The 17,023-nt window shown below is 40.9% G+C and overlaps 1 protein-coding gene across 8 annotated transcripts in view; it reads right to left on the bottom strand.

The window, feature by feature from the left end:
* Nucleotides 1-3,639: 3,639 nt before the first annotated feature.
* The window catches only part of SEC24B (SEC24 homolog B, COPII coat complex component), an 82,104-nt gene continuing 68,720 nt past the window's right edge, over nt 3,640-17,023 (bottom strand). For all 8 annotated transcript variants that reach the window (XM_070504558.1, XM_070504557.1, XM_070504560.1 and 5 more), the window contains 11 exons: nt 16,731-16,937; nt 14,362-14,485; nt 13,793-13,951; nt 12,908-13,081; nt 12,057-12,167; nt 10,456-10,631; nt 9,702-9,839; nt 8,853-8,957; nt 7,720-7,812; nt 4,763-4,866; nt 3,640-4,515 (listed from right to left, as the gene is read on the bottom strand). In XM_070504558.1, the coding sequence (XP_070360659.1) occupies nt 4,401-4,515; nt 4,763-4,866; nt 7,720-7,812; nt 8,853-8,957; nt 9,702-9,839; nt 10,456-10,631; nt 12,057-12,167; nt 12,908-13,081; nt 13,793-13,951; nt 14,362-14,485; nt 16,731-16,937 (1,506 nt within the window). In that variant the 3' untranslated portion in view covers nt 3,640-4,400. The remainder of the gene's footprint in view (nt 4,516-4,762; nt 4,867-7,719; nt 7,813-8,852; nt 8,958-9,701; nt 9,840-10,455; nt 10,632-12,056; nt 12,168-12,907; nt 13,082-13,792; nt 13,952-14,361; nt 14,486-16,730; nt 16,938-17,023) is intronic.

Raw genomic sequence — 17,023 nt, 5'->3', positions numbered from 1 at the left:
CTCCCTTCCCCAGAGTGGGGAGAGGGGCTGGAAACGGACTTAACAATCGATCAGGCCTTTGTGACAAAGCCTCCATAAAAACCCCCAAAGTACAGGGTTTGGAGAGCTTCCAGGTTGGTGAACCCCACACCAGGGGCGTGCCGCCCCCCAGCTCCATGGGGGCAGAAGCTCCTGTGCTCAGGATCCCCCAGACCTCGCCCTCTCTCTCTCTTCACCCGGCCGTTCACCTGTCGACTTTACCTTATCCTTTAAGAAGCTGGCCGACGTGTTTCCCTGAGTTCTGGGAGCTGCTCTAGCAAATTAACCAAACCCGAGGAAGAAGTCATGGGAACCTCTGATCTACAGCCGGTTGGTTGGAAGCCTGGGTCACAACCCGGACCAAGATGGCGTCTGAAGTGAGAAGTGGGGCAGCCTTTTGGGACTGAGACCCTGTCTGGGCAGATGGTGTCAGAAGGGAGTTGAACTGGTAGGGAGGTGGAGGACGCCCAACTTTCTGGTTGATATAGATTCCATCTCTGAACTCAGAGATAAAAGATGAGGGTAGCAAAAAATATCTACCCACCATTTTTATTTTTCAGGAGGCCTCTGTTTCATGTGCCAAAGCTTATGGGTTTTTTTTCTTAAACTCTGTCTTCTTTCAGTTGTTAGTGACTCCACCTAGATGACGTCTGCAGTGTTGTTTTCAGCTTTGTGAGGGTTCATCTTTTTTGGCTTTCAAAAGTACTTCTAGTGTCTTCAAAAGCTACTTTGAATGGGGGAGTCACAGTTTTCTTAACACAACACTTTGCTAATACGTGTATTTCATAGTCTCATGAGTTGACTCCATTGGATTCATATCCACAAATAGCTTTTCAATAGTTTTCAGCACATCTGTATACATTAATGTATAAATAAAATACAGAATTTTTTCCGTCAATGCACTTGATTTGTGCTACAGATGTGTTCCTTAAAACTAGTATGGAAACATTTCTGTAAGTCACATTGTATGTTCCTATTAAACTATGGTTCTGGGGGCCAGCCCGGTGGCATAGTGGTTAAGTGTGCACGTTCCACTTTTCAGGGGCCGAGGTTCGCCGGTTCGGATCCTGGGTGCGGCCATGGCACCGCTTGGCAAGCCACGCTGTGGTAGGCGTCCCATGTAGAAAGTAGAGGAAGATGGGCACGGATGTTAGCTCAGGGCCAGTCTTCCTCAGCAACAAGAGGAGGGTTGGCAGCAGGTGTTAGCTCAGGGCTGATCTTCCTCAAAAAACAAAACAAAACAAAAACTATGGTTCTAGTAGGGGATTAGGAGGTTTTTCACAACACCTGGGACATTCTTTTAAAACACCCATCTCTGGTCGACCCCCTAGCTGGGTGGTGGACATCAGATCTGAGGAGCGACAGACGTGTACCAAGAAGCTCTCGCAGGAAATGCTCATCCCATGCCCACCAGGAACTCTGAGAACCGCTGACGTCACTGACGATTTCAGTTCATTGAGGGGGGCCCCGAGAACTCATGGTAAGCATGCCCCTTCTCTCATCACTCCCTGCCCCACAAATGAGCAGAGCCACGTCCCATCAGGAGGCAGTGGGCCTGACTGTCCCTCTCCCGCCAGCAGGAGTCTTGCCCTGCCCTCGCTCCAGCGCAGTCAACTCCACATCCTCTGAAACCTCACTGTCTTCTGAGGACGCTACCTCCCTTGCAAACTTCACGGGTGGCCGTTTTTTATCTCACCCCCAAGGAAGGCATTTGGAGACATCCAGCGTATCTTCTCCTTGCCGACCCCAGGTCTTCTGAGCTCATGCCATCAGCCCACAGACTATCCCGCCCCCCCTTATTTACAGGGCCCATCTCCCCACCACTACTCCTGTCATTTTTCTTGGCAATGATGCATCAAAAACCCTGGATTCTCACTTCTGACCTCCTCACCCCAGCCACCTTTTCACTACTCAACCAGGCACTCCCATGGCCATACCCTGTATCTCGTCATTACCAATATCTAAACTTCCCCCAAACCTCAATCTCAAGCATCCTAGATCCTGACCACCATGTCCTACTCTCCAGCTTGTTCCCTCTGGTATCCACGCTCTACGAGCACTTTGACCTCAACAGGACCTCAAAACTACGACACCCACTATGTTTTCTCTATCCATCACCCATTCTGTGCTCCTTTCACTTAAATGACAGTCACACCCTTGTAAACATCCCCCCGCTCCTCTGTTCCTTGTACCAACCCTGCTCAAACCCAGCTTTCACCCATCAGCTGAGTGCGGTAGAGGAAAGACACAGCATGCTAACTCGTTTCAGTTTCAAGTTCATGACTCATATCCAGGATGGGCTCTTGGTGCAGCGTGACAATCTACCACCACATGCCACTAAGTCCATTCTATCCCCTATTCTCCTGGGAGAGCGTCTCATGAAAGCTCTCACGCTTTCCCCTTTCTTGGCTGGTAAGTGCGCTGCTTCTTTCACAGAGAAAACAAGGACAGTCAGAGGTCACACCCACATTCCCCTCCCAGAATCCCCCTTGATGGCCCTTCTCCAGAAACCCACACGGCCTTGGTCTCTGCTCAGCTGGCACATTTTCCGAGGGGCCTCCCCCGGTTACTCTCAAAACAGCATTCTTGATGCCCTCATCCGGCTTCATCTTTCCTCACTGCACTCCTCACACATCATGTACTAAATGCACTGTCTGTCCCAAGGCCTTCGCCCCTCGCTCTAGCGTCAGCTCTGGGAAAGCGGGACTCGATCCCTGTTATACCTAGTCTCTGCTAAGTAGTAAATGCTTACAAATGTGTATTGAATAAATAACAAAATATCCAAAGACAAAGATTTCTGTCTTTCTTAAAGTAGAACACGATACTTTCCACGGTCAAGTTACAGTATTTAGTTGCCCTTCGAGGACACAGTTCTTCTAACGTTCAGCGAGGTTCCCTCCGGTAGAGGCAGTGGGTACCGGACACGCGCGGCCCTGGGAGTAGGTGGGGGTGGGGGCAGCATTTGGCTTTTACTGTTAGCTCTGTCACTACTCAGTGATGTCACTTAGGGTGACTCAGTTACCTCTCATTTCCATCAGGGAATGTGAGAGAGTACTTTAAGTTTTACCCAAAGAAAAGAGACCCGCTCAGAACAAAACCACTAAAAACCACTCATCACACATCAAGAGCCTTTTCCTTCCAAACTTCATGGCGGGACTTTCATTTGTGTAAAATAAAATTCCATTCCACAATCTAATGGATAACTAAGTTTTCATAGTAAATAAGCTGTTAGTAAATGAGAGATTTTTTTCATCAGAATAAAATCACTCTCAAAATTCATGATGGTAATCTTAAAGTCAATTAAATAGGATAGTCACATATGTTATCAACATTTTTTTGCTATGAATGTGCAGAAAAAAAGCCTAATTTAACTGAGAAAAACAAATTAAGATTATACTTAGTCAATAAACATAAGTATTTTGAAAGCAGCATTTGTTTTTAGAATACAAACAGAATAAGTACTTAGTAATGTCCACAAACTGATGAAAACTTATTGACTCACATATATTACTGACTGAAATCCAACATCATTGCATTTCCCCAAGCGGTAAATTAAGTTTATCCTCTATGTAAAAATCCCCACAAACCAACTCCTTCCACATAAAAAAACACCAAACCATATTTTCAAGCAAAATATTTTTAATTAGTAGGCTGATCATAAATAAATCCACATAAAAGATTTAACAGAATTACAAAGAGTTTTGTGTTTCTTTTGTGGACTCGATTCATGACACGCGTTAGTCACCCTCATTCTCTAACTGACCAAGAGTTGTCACCCAACGATGCAGCACAGCTTAAGCAACTCATATTCTGTAGTTACATTTTTACATTTCTTTACAAATGTAACATGTATGTACATTATATATATTTTCTATAGTTCATGTACTGAAACTCTATTGTTTTTACAGGGAAAATATTGAATTCAATTAATGAATACGAATCATTCCTTGTTAAAAAGTAATTCATATAAATAACATGGTACCACTGCCTTTTGGCATCTCTTGTCAGAGTCCAAGTCCAGAGAGGTCATATTAATTTATGAGGAAAACGAACTGATCTAATTGTGCATTACGACAGACCATTCCACACGGCTGCATAAGCTCGCCGGCTTGCAATGAATGGAGCACTGTACTGTTTGTGCACTACTGCAAACGGGCCAAAACCGATTCAAACAGACCTGGTGAAGGCGCACCATCAGCCACCAACTGAGGCTGCACACAGCCCGCCGCGTCCCTTCCTCCCCGACCTGCGCCGGGGCCTCCTCAGCACCGTGCTGCGCTGTGCCCTGTGCCCACGGCGCCCCGTGCCGCTCTCCCCCCTCGCTCTGACAGGCTGTGCTCCACCGAGGTTACAGATCTTCTTCTTCTGCAACTTTACTCGCTTCACTTACAAATCTGCTGCTGAATGTGAAGCAAAAATTCATAGTAAGAGAATGCGGCTTCTGTCCGGTCTTCAATCAAATGTTGAAAAAATTCCGTTTTGGCAGGACTCTCATCTCTGAAAAGAGAAAAAGGTATTTATCTAAAAATGCTTATTATTAAAAAGGATAATTATAAATGTAGAAAATTACTAATCCCTGGGCACTTTAGGGAAATGGAACACAGGGGATATTAATCTACTAACAGCATTCCGCCGCTGGAGTCTACTGTGATAATATTATTTAAAATTTGCTCTGAAGACAAGTAATTTCACACAGATTGCATAGGATAAGACAATTTCGTAATCAAGCTACAGAAGGACTTACTTTACCACGTGCAGAACTGGGCTTAACGGCCTGTTGTCTCTAAGCCAAGTTATGAAGGATCTGGCTCTTTCTGAAGAGAGTGTATCTAGCTCAGGAAGATGTGTCTGGTAAGAGAAATATAATTAGGAAATCATTTCCTTCCTCGTGACTTCAGAAGTATTAGAACTAAATCAGGATGCCCACCACCACCAACCAACTGCCGGTGCGCTGTTCCCACCCCCAAAGGCAGCGACCAAACAAATGAAGTTTAAATTGCTGGCAAATCTATTTATATCTCTCTGGATAAGTCAATAAAACATGTTTAATGATAAGTGTGTCACTGAACATTTTACCTAAACATTATATTTTTCTGGATAGTTCAATCAAGTGCACATGATAATTAGTCTGTCACTCGTTTTCTGTTCCATTTTTATGTTTCTTCCAGAGGAAATATTCAAATGAAGGTGTCATCATTACGTTCCAAAGTCACTTAACAAGTATACATTAAGCCCTACTCTAATGACAGCCACATTCAGAGAATTTTATGTTTTCTTTAGTCCTTTTAATTTAAGGGCAGGCATTTTAAAGGACAGTGTGGATGTGTAAATATATTTAAAAACTATATGCAAGACTATTTTTTTTTATTTTGTTTGTTTTTGAGGAAGACTGGCCCTGAGCTAACATCTGTGCCCATCGTCCTCTATTTTCTATGGTGGGGCGCTGTCACAGCATGGCTTGATGAGCAGTGCATAGGTCCACACCCAGGATGCAAACCTGTGAACCCTGGGCTGCTGAGGCAGAGCACAACTTAATCGCTGTGCCACTGGGCCGGCCCCGCAAGACTATTTTTAAAAAACCTAAAAAGTCTATTCTTTCTTTATATATATATATATATATATGTGATTTTTTTTCCAAAGCCAACTAAATAATAATTCAAAATATATAGTATGTAAAAAATTTAAATAGAAAAGTTTGGGTTAATTATATTTTTAATTTATGTCAATATTTAAAAAGTAAAAGAACAAAAAACATTTCTATTTTGATATGAATTTTTTCAGATATTTTCTAAGTACATACAGTTACTATTATCACACGAATACATTTTTGAAAATACAAATGGCTATTAGGCATACTCTTCTCTCTTCAGACTGTATTCTTTCTAATAAATGCATTGATTCTTATTTATTGCTACAAGCATGTGTGAACATCAACATACTTCTATGAATAGATCCATGGGGCATATTCTTTGGAGAGATTAATTTACCATGCCAAGACTACGTGATTTTACTTTTAACAGATATTGTCAAACGGGCCTCCAAAACTGTATAAACGCATGCCTCAACCGACAGCACCTGACAGGCCTGCTGACCTACACCCTCTGCATTACTGCCGATTAGCAAATTTCAAAAATCTTCGCCAATCTGGGAAAAGAAAGAAATGCTATGCTGTTATTTTATTTTTTCTTAACCATGAGTGAGGCTGAACATCATAGCATGCAGCAACTACCCTATTTTACGCTATGAACTGCCTGTTTACTTCTTTACCCATTTTTCTTTCCCTTTTGTTTTGAGGGGACGGGGTTATCTTTTTCTTAGAGATTTTTAAGAGAACTTTATATACTAGAAAATTACCCCCTTTCCATCATATAAGTTACAGATAATCTTCCAATTTTGTTGTTTGTCTTTTGGCTTTATTTATTTACTTTACCAGACAGAAAAATTTATTTTTATGCTCTCAGATTTATTAGTCTTTCCCCTCATTGACTTACAAAAGCCTTACCCATTTTAATATAACAAAGATTATTTTTCTAATATTCCATTTTTCAGTGATTTGAAATACAATCTTAACCACATTCTAATGCTCGTGAATTAGATCCATTTCCAAATTCTATTCTGTTCCACTGATATGTTTACTGTGCCTGTATCAGTGCTTAAATAAATACAGCTTTAAAATGAAGTTTATTTTATTTAGAAGTTTAGTATTTTACTTATTTTTCATATGCTTTCCCCCTTTACTGACGTTATTTTCTTTTTCTAAACTTTTCCTTATTATCCTCATTTGTTGACTCTTAGAAATGAACTCCGGGTGTCAAAAAAAAAAAAAAAAGAAAAAATCAATCAAACAGCAGCAGCAGACTATGATAAGAATTACACCGACTTTCACTTAATTTCAGGAGGGAGACTATAGTTCCAGTACCCAAGAACAAGGCAGGGCTCCTCATTAACTAAACATAGAGAACTGCTCTTGGAATCTTGTTTCTTTGGTGTTTGTCAACACACATACAGTAAAGATCCACTGAAAAATTTATGTTAATTGTCAGCAAAGTAATTTAAATCCGAAGTTACAGTTGTTGGAAAACAGTCGAGCTGCTCCTCAGAAAGCTAAACACAGCGTTACCCTAATACCCAGCAACCCCACTTGTAGGTGTACAGCCAGGAGCACTGGAAACAGGTGGCCACACAAACACCTGTACACAAACTGTCACGGCAGCACTGTTCACAACAGCCCCAAACTGGAAACAACCCAAATGGCCATGAACAAACAACTGGATAAACAAAATGTGGTACATCCATACAATGCACTATCATTTAGTCATAAAAAAGAATGAAGTAATATCACATGTGCAACACAGAGGAAGCTGGCAAACACTGCGAGAAGGGAGAGAAGCCACATACTGTGTGATTCCATTTCTATGAGACGTTCAGCACAGGCAAATGCACAGAGAGAGGAGATGTGCAGCTGTCAGGGCAAAGCCGGAGGGGAGAACTGGTACACAGGGTATCTTTCTGGGGTGACAGAAATGCTCTGAAATTAAATACTGGTGATGGCTATACAACACTGTAAATATACTGAAAACTAATGAACTGTTTACTTGAAAATGGTTAAAATGATGAATCTTATGTGAATTTTATCTCAATAAAAAAGATTTAAAATGAACAAACATGCAAAAACTTAAAAGCTGTATGAAATCCACTGACCATTTTCTGTGGTATCGAAGCAAAATTAGGACACCCAAGTACATCTTCTATGAAGTTGTTGTCACAGCTTTTTCCAATCCAAATGTAAAAAACCTAAAAACAAAATGAGTAAAATATTAAAACTCACTAATCAGAAACCCATCATAGGGGCTGGCCCCGTGGCTGAGTGGTTAAGTTCGCGAGTTCCGCTTCAGCGGTCCAGGGTTTGGATCCTGAGCATGGACATGGCACCGCTCATCAGGCCACGCTGAGGCAGCGCCCCACATGCCACAACTAGAAGGACCCACGACAAAAATATACAACTATGTACTGGGGGGATTTGGGGAGAAAAAGTGGGGGTTTGGGGGAGAAACCCATCATAGCTAATTTTCTCAAAATTATCAAGCATAAAAGAGGTAAATCATACTATGTCAAAGTAGGAACAAACATAAAAGTCAAAAGGAAAGTTCTGGTTCGTGTGGAATCAATGTCCGGGAATGGACGGTGGTTCCTATCTTCGTTGCTTACATTTCAAGGCTGCCTATCAAGTCTTTTTTTGCCTTCTTCACTCTTTCCCAGTGGGAATGTGATGCTTTAAGCAGGGTAACGGAGTCAGTGCCCTTCCCATCCACGGTTTCAATTACTGTCTCTGTATGTCAGCGGTGGGCTCCCCCCACGTCCCCTGCTCTGGGGGCGATCAGAACCTTTCCCTGCTCCTGAGGTGTCATTATGAAGCCATCTTGAGAATTCTGACATCCCTCGCCACCACCCTGCCCAGTGACTTCTCCTAACTCCTAACCATTAACGGCATTTCTCAGAAGGGACATAAGTTGAACTAGATAAAACGCTTGAGGTTCCTTTAAATTATGATTCTAGATGGTAAAAATCCTTGAAGACAGGAATTTATCTCTTTATTTCTCTTTATCAAGTACACATAATCCATGAGAGTAAATAATCCATGATAATAAAATTCACTAATCTATGAAAATAAAATGATGTCTGCCTGAAAAGTCTAAAATAAATTGACCTCTTGTGCCAGTCACCGATTCACTGTCTCACACTGCCTGATCTGTGACAACAGAGCTGGACCCCAAAAGTATTTGTCCTTTTGCTGGCTGGAACAGTGTTAGTCTTCGTCAGCAGAGGGTACTCACAGAGCCACAGTCCATAAGGAAAGCACCTTCTCTTGTCAGCTTCTCTGCAGACAGCTTCTGAAGAGGGGGCTGTGGGACAACCCTGTCATTTACATGTATCGCACCCTGAAAGGACAAGACGGGTGTGAATGAGCTTCTGTTACTATCTCAACTGTGCAAGCTAAGGGCCACTAGCTCTTTACAAAATACTGAAAAATGACATCTGAGAATTTTTTAAGACACAAAAGATAATTGATAATATATTATCATCTTGGCTGTAGAATCAAGATACTCAAATATATTAAAATTAAAAAGATAAAAACATGACTATGTAAAACCATCTGCCCATTTCCTTCCCTTTTGGGATCAGGATACATTAAAGGCGTGACTGCGAAATCTGCTGCACAGCAAGTTACTTTCTTACGTTTCTCTAGTAACATAATACAGAGAAGATTCCACAGAGTAGAGTTTTAACACAAGGAAGAAAAAAGACACTACATATTTGCATATTAAAAATATTGTTGCATATTAGATTTGCTTTACAATATAATCAAAATTGAGTTCTAATCATATCAGAAACAGTCAATATCTACAAAATACAAATGGAAATGTCCACTCTACAACTTAGCTTTGTAATAAATATTATAACCAAACCTACAAGCTAGATTATTTCCCATGTGAAACTATTTTTGAAAACTCCATAACCATAGATGATATCTGATAGTCCTACTGCCCAATCAAATCCATGGATAGTGGCCTTATTTAATGTATTCCTACCATAAGGGATGGAAAAAACTGTTAATAATATATTGCCACCTGAGCTGTAAGAATCAAGACAGTCAAATACATTTGAATGTAAAGGCGTCATACCTCATCCGTCAGTCTGTCTATCCTGTATAAGTTGGGATGGATCATCTTCATTAGATGAACAAGCGGCTGACACTTGATCTGACACATGGCATACACGCGGTCATCCAGGCGTGTACTTGTGCCCGTTCTAAATGCTTTCTACACAGAAAAAGATACACATTTTTCAAGGAACACAAATATCGTGGACAAGTATTAAAACAAATATATACAATCAATCACGGGAAAAGCAAGGCTTTCACATCAAACAGACCTGGCTCCAATTCCCGGCTCTGACATTCAATAGGTAGGTACGTGAGCAAGTTACTTAGCTTCTCAAAGCTCTACTGTCATCATATGAAAGAGAGGAAATAAGGCTCACATCTCCAGGCAGCTGCAAAGATTACACTAGACGATGTGTATTTAACACCTGTTACGATGCCTGAGACTTAGAAAGATGTTCCGGGAAGAGCAGCTCCCGTCCTTAGGGGCCTCCTCCCAGAAGCACACAGCACAGTGTGCTGTCAGCACACCACTGCTGAAGCCGCCCCCAAGTAGTAAGGAGGGAGAGCATAGGGTTTCATAACAGTCAAAACGTGTTTGTGCACCTTCATTTTCCACGGATCTTTTCCTGTTCTTCAAACTCTTCCAATGCTAAGCTGCATGATGGTCTAGGTAAATATTTTAAAACTCCCAGAAAACCCAGATTTTATTTTTTCACCTATGTATCAGGAATTTTAAAAGACTTTATTAAATGTAACAGTGTACAGAGAGCTACCTGTTTGAGAAGGGCCAAAACATAGAGAGGAAACAGCTTGAGGGAGCTGGGCGCTATCAGCGCGGAGTGCTGTAAATTTGAGATGGTGGAGCCATACGCGGAGAGCGAATCCACCACAGCATTCACTAAGGCATCTCTCGCGTCCGACAGGCTTGACGACACCGATCGATCCACAGCTACACAGCAACCAAATGAAAAGGATTTAACCATTAGATTCCAATGAATGTGATGAGAGAAAATTTATATCCATTATTTAAGAAACCAACAAAAATTCTGTTTTTAGGATAGAAAAATATATCTTACCTGCTCTATCATTTTAGAACTATCTGCTCATTACACCATTTTCCTGAACTAAATCTGAATAAATCTAACAATCAGAACGAATTTAGATTGCTATGGACCTTTTTGTTTCAATCTCTTTAAGTCCAAAATCACTTAACCTCCAGTAAGATCAGAGAATCTCTACTGTGCACCCACTTCTGAGGACGCGCTGGGGCTGCTCCGTCACGCTAGCAAAGGCACTTGTATACAGTCTCGTGCTTTTCTGTAGGGACAATGTGAGTTCTGCAATCTGAGTTGTCCCTGTGATCCGCTACAATCTTCTTTGTCAAAGGACTCCCACCCAGGTCAACAAAAAGACGGCAAACTGAACAGGCTCTCAGGTAGACACTGAAGAGCCAGAAATCAGTGTGAGACTTACTTTCCTCCAAGTACGTATTTTATTAAAATAGAGACAACCTATACATATGTCTAAGTATTAAAAATAAAATTATATTGGGAAAATCACCTACGGTATAACTTGAAATACAGACATAAAACACTAACTAAAAAAATTGAGATCCTTTAGTAAAAGCTATTATAAATGAGTAATAACGACTGTTTTTCTCCAGGACTACATGGGAAATAACAAGGTTCATTTCATGTCTAAATTCATCTAAAAGGTAAATTCATTAAAGACAAAACACTCAGTGTTATATTAATTCCCCAAAGGATTTTTCTTAATTTACATACAGACAAATTTATTCTTTTGATCATAGTTCTACAGTGGTTTTATGTCAAAGGCACAGCCACGTAACCTCGACCACAATCAAGATACACAACAGTTTCATCACACCCTGTGTGCCGCCGCTTTGTGCTAACGTCCTCCCCTGCCCCTGAGCCTGGTCTCATTGCCTGTTGGTCACACCCGCAATCTTCCCTTTGCCGGGAGGTCACATAAACCGAAGCACACGTGTGCAGCCCTGACTCTAGCTCTTTCACTGGCACAGTGCCTCTGAGAGTGACCAGGTCTGCTCAATGTCAAGTTCACTCCCCTCACTGCTGAGCTGCGTTCCACTGTGTGGATCACCCAGTTTGTTCACACAGTCACCAGCTGAAGGACACTTGGGATGTTACCAGTATCTAGTGATTATGAATCCCGCAAAAGATTTTTAAACAAAGTATAAGAAATATATGAACAGTCCAATTCACATTGCCATAAATGAAAATGTACGACATAAGTACTTTTTAAATAAGGGATTTCTAGGGGGGAAAAATGCCTAGGTTTCAGTTTTTTGGATAGAAAAATACACTTCGCCTGTTCCATTCCCTTTTTCACTCACCCATGTTTGCCAGAAGGCAGATGGCAGCCTGTACATCCACTCCTGCATACACATCTGCTAGGGAGCTGACCACCGGCAGACAAAGCGTATGTACTCTAATTCTCCGCTCACCTAAACGAAAAGACCAGTGAACATCACCGCAGAGTACGTTAGACCAAGAAGGAAAGCAAGCAAACAGGGCAAAGTATCACTCAAGTGATTGTTCTGATTGGAGTAAATCACCAGGAGGATTGTGAAATGTAAAAACAAAGCCTTAGCATTAAAATGTTTTAAATAAAATTAAACACTCGCCAAATCTGAAGACAGACTACGAGCATACACTATATTTTGTATATAGCTGAACATGAGGTTCTGCTTCTTATTTATTTATTATTGTTTTTTTTTTTGAGGAAGATTGGCCCTGAGCTAACATCTGTGCCCATCTTCCCCTACTTTATATGTGGGATGCCGAACAGCATGGCTTGCTAAGCAGTGTGTAGGTCTGCGCTGGGACTCTGAAGTGGTGAACCCTGGGCTGCCAAAGCAGAGCACATGAACCCAACCGCTACGCGACGGGCCGTCCCCAACTATGCAGAATTCTTGATTTTATGGGGCAAGACAGAATGCTAAGGATGACATAGGTGGATTTAGCATGAACTGTTTACCAGACATATACGATTCTGGGAATACAAGTCAAAAAAGATATTAAAGATTCAACAATGAATCAAAAATAAGTAAAAGCAAAAAAGAAAGAACAGAGTATACATTTGATTAACTACTGGCAACTCCACTCCTTCCCACACAGGCTCATTCTCCTAGCCCGTGAGAGGAGGGGCTTGCTGCTGCAGTCCCACCTCACTCTTGCCGCACACCTTTGCTCGACGTGTACAACAGGGCTGTCTGAAAGCACACCAGGGACGTGTCTGTCAGACTCTCTTCGATCGACAGCTGCACCGCAAACCCCGCGTCAGGATTGATGTTGGCAAGGGACAGCAAATCAGTGGAACGGACAAAGAAGTTCCCGTGAAAAGTGTGCATTGAAAGACCTAGGGAACAGAAAAGTAGTTAGAGCAGAGGGAGTAACACAGACCTCCTCTGTTCTAAAAGACGAGGCAAAGTAGTATTTTTACTTTATGAAAAGCTATTTTTTAAAGCAAAAAAAGTCTCCAATTCTGAATCAAAAGGATAACTTGGGAGTAGGACTGCAGTGCCGGCAGAGGCTGTGAAACAGCAATTCTAAAACCCACTACGGTTATGGAAAGGGAGACCCACATTTAACCTGTATTAATACACTCTCACAATACGTCTCCTAAGTGACGTGAAGTCAGACAAAGGCCTAACGCACAAGATCAAACACAGCAGGGTTACCACACAACCATCAGAACCCCGCGAGCAGACATTCACCCTAGGCGATCTACACTGAAGACCCCTGAATGATTACGAAGGCACAGCCCATTAATTTGACAATTTTCACGTAAGATCATCCCTGTTCTCCTGCCTCCCCTGCTAAAATCACCTCCAATATGCTTTTCCCTTAGGTTCTTCCTAATAAAGAAAAACATTGCTTTTGCCCACTTATTCGAATTACTCATGAAATTGGGCAATGATTATTCAATAACTATACATATTTAAAACAGGGTACACTTAACTGGATCAAGGAGAAAGTCCTTTATGAGGAACAATCACTATAGGTAGTCACAGGTAGTTAATTTTGACAAAAATATGTAATATAAACCATAATTTTTGTAATTTCATACCTTTAGTGCACCTTATTCTCATAACAGCTTCAAATCCAATTTTCCTTGTGAGATATCGTCTGAGGTCTTTCTGTAACTTTTCTGCTTGTGAAGGATTGTGAGTACAGTGGAAAGACGGATAATAATAGATGCACCCTGCAGAATACTTGGACATGCAAGCTTCAGAGAGAAACATGAAAAGTATGAGCTACAGAGCAGGAGTGCCCGGCCTGTCCCCTAGCAGGACAGGTTCCATATTATGAGGAACTCTAAGTCACAACAAGGATACCTAAGCTGTCAAAATAAGGATCATATATAAACCTGAGAAAATACAGACATCTGTAAAATATAAGACACAGTAAAGCTTATTGTTGCGCAGAATGGTAAGGAGATCGTATTTTAAAAACCAAACAGTAAAAGCATTTTACATTTGTATAGTGCTTTAAAGCTTACTGGCAATTTTCATAGATATCTGTCTAATCCACATGCCTCTCTCCCCAAACTACTGAGAACTCTTACTAAAGAGGTTAGATTTAATTATGTGCTAAAAATGTGCATGTAAACAGATAAACACAGTGCTACGTCCTTACCTAGAGAAGCGAGATCAGAATACTGTGAGCTCAGGAGGAACAGATCCACCGCGGTCTGCTGTCCTGAGCAATCTAAAGCGAGCTTCTTGTAAAAGTCGGTTGCAGGGCCAAGATGTTGTACAACCTAAGTCAACAGGTCACAAAGTAAGAGCTGGAAACCTTGAATTACGCACGTGTTCTTATGTCTCTTGTTATAAGGAAGAGGACAGCCTCTGTCCCCATCAAACTAAGGATTTTTTTAAATGTTGAGGCATTTGGCACAGATTTCCTGTAAGAATAATAACCGCTAACATTTATAAAGCACTTAGGTGCCAGCACTGCTTGAGATGTTTTATATAAATTATTTAACCTTCATAACAACATATACCTTAAAGAGTTATCTACGTATTACAGATGAGGAAACTGAAGCAAAAAAAAGGATTAATTAGGGGCTGGCCTGGTGGTGTAGTAGTTAAGTTCACACGTTCCACTCCAGCAGCCCAGAGTTTGTGGGTTTGGATCCTGGGGGTGGACCTACATTCCACCTGTGAAGCCATGCTGTGGTGGCATCCCAAATACAAAATAGAGGAAGACTGGCACAGATGTTAGCTCAGGGCCAATCTTCCGCACCAAAAAAAAAAAAAGAAAGAAAGAAAGAAAGAAAGAAAAGAAAAAAACGATTAAGTAACTTGACCAATTACATAGTTATTGAGTGGTGAATGCTGGAATAAAACTCAAGAAGTCTGACTCCAGAGTAAGCTGTTAACCCTTATTATATACTGCTACATAACAATGTGAGAGAGTAAAAGATTAAGGAAGGATTTTCCTATTGGTATGAGGACACTACAGCTGAGAAGGGGACACTGGAAAAAGAGTTAAAACCGCAGGAGCCAGGCTCCAAGTTCTTAATTACAACACTCATTCCATAACAAAACGCCTCAATCCTCCTAATTATAGTGTATGATTATTACCTTGGAGTTTATGCAGATATGAAGGAATACGTAAAACACAATAAATATTTAAGGCCCAGGCAGGTAGAGAATATTTCTTAAAGTTAAATGATAATAAAAAACCCAACACTGCATCAAAGAACTCAGTAAACACATAACACCTTCCTGTGTTCAAAACACCTCCATATTCTACGACTGGCTGCAATGGATCAACAAACCAAATGCTAGCTGCCCTTGGTGATGAGTTTGAAAAACATACTTGCCCCAATTTACTGTGAAATTAGCTTCTTCCTCATAAAGCAATTTAAGAATACAATTTCTATAAAAAGTGAAATATGGTGCTGTTTTTCTTTAGCAAATTGGTGAAGAAAAAAAAGCAACAATTCTTAATGGTGGCTAGATGATGAGAGTCCGTAAGAGTACAGGTTGATAACAAACGCCAACAGGTAAAATACATTAGTAACTTCAGTAAAGCCTATCAGACTCTTTGACCCGATAATTTCACTTCTAGGAATTTATCCTAGGGAAAACCGAATGAACACGTGACTCAAGAGTTATGACACTATGGAAACTGTTTAATCCATACTCATAACTAGCTGTGATGGCATTTTCTCATACAAAATTTACATATGGAACAAAAATGACTGTTCTAGTTAATTTATTACTTGAAATACGGGATTAAAATATCCTGACCAAATCTTCATGTAAAATCCAAGCAAGACCCAGCCTCACATCCTTTCTCTTTAATAGTGGAGATACTGGAGACAACTTAACCATTCACCAGCCGAGGGGCAATTAATTAAACAAATCAAGCACTTATACAGTTGCTATAAGACAGTTTTTAAAGAGAATTTTTAGGGACCTCAGAAAACATTCATAATATATCCTCCAACGAAAAGAGTTAAAAACTATAGCATATATGTAGGATGTCCGCTTGTGCTCATTTGTGTTTGTGTAGTTCAATGTTGCTCTGACAGTGAGACTACTGATGATTTACACCTGTTTCCACCTTCCAAGCCTGGCACAATGACTTGTATTATCTTTATCATTAACAAGTTTACTGGCCTGAGCATGTTCAATTGTGACATCTCAGATTTAGTAAATATTATCATTTGTGTAATAGAAAAGAGCAGTGGAGTCAGAAAGTTCAGTCACATCCTCACCATTAATAGCTATTTAACCTTTGGCAAGAGAGTGTAATGTTTCCTCATCTGCGAAATGAAAGGGTTTCAGTAAATGATTTCCAAATTTCTATGACTTCCAAACAAAGTAATAAAAAGAACACAATGCAACATAAAAACAAGACGATAACCCGAGTTAAACTCCCTCACCAGTTTTTTACTATTAATGAAGCAGAAAAGTGGAATAACAAATAATCACGAAGAAATTGAGGTAGAAAACACCACCTTGAGTGTGACAGAGAAACCAGACACCCAGTACCTTTGTGCTCGATCTCTGATTGGGATCTTCTCTGGACTGTAGAAGTCCTGCACCCAAGGAAGGCAACTGTGTCTGAAACACAGACACACGGCCACCTGTTGGAGACATTAATTTAAAGGCAGCCTGAAGCGCAGGGCCGAGGGCACTGTGTGTCTCTCTTGTGTTGGTGAACATAGTCGGCAATGCATTCAGTAAGTCCTTTATAAGCTGGGAAAACAAAGATTAAAAGCTGAATTACTGAGAAAGCAAGGCAATACTCTTCTTTAAAACATTCCAGAGTACAGCGTGTGCCA

Source organism: Equus asinus, chromosome 3 (genome assembly GCF_041296235.1).
Source record: "Equus asinus isolate D_3611 breed Donkey chromosome 3, EquAss-T2T_v2, whole genome shotgun sequence".
Classification (NCBI taxonomy): domain Eukaryota; kingdom Metazoa; phylum Chordata; class Mammalia; order Perissodactyla; family Equidae; genus Equus; species Equus asinus.
This window is presented reverse-complemented; position numbering and strand designations above follow the sequence as displayed.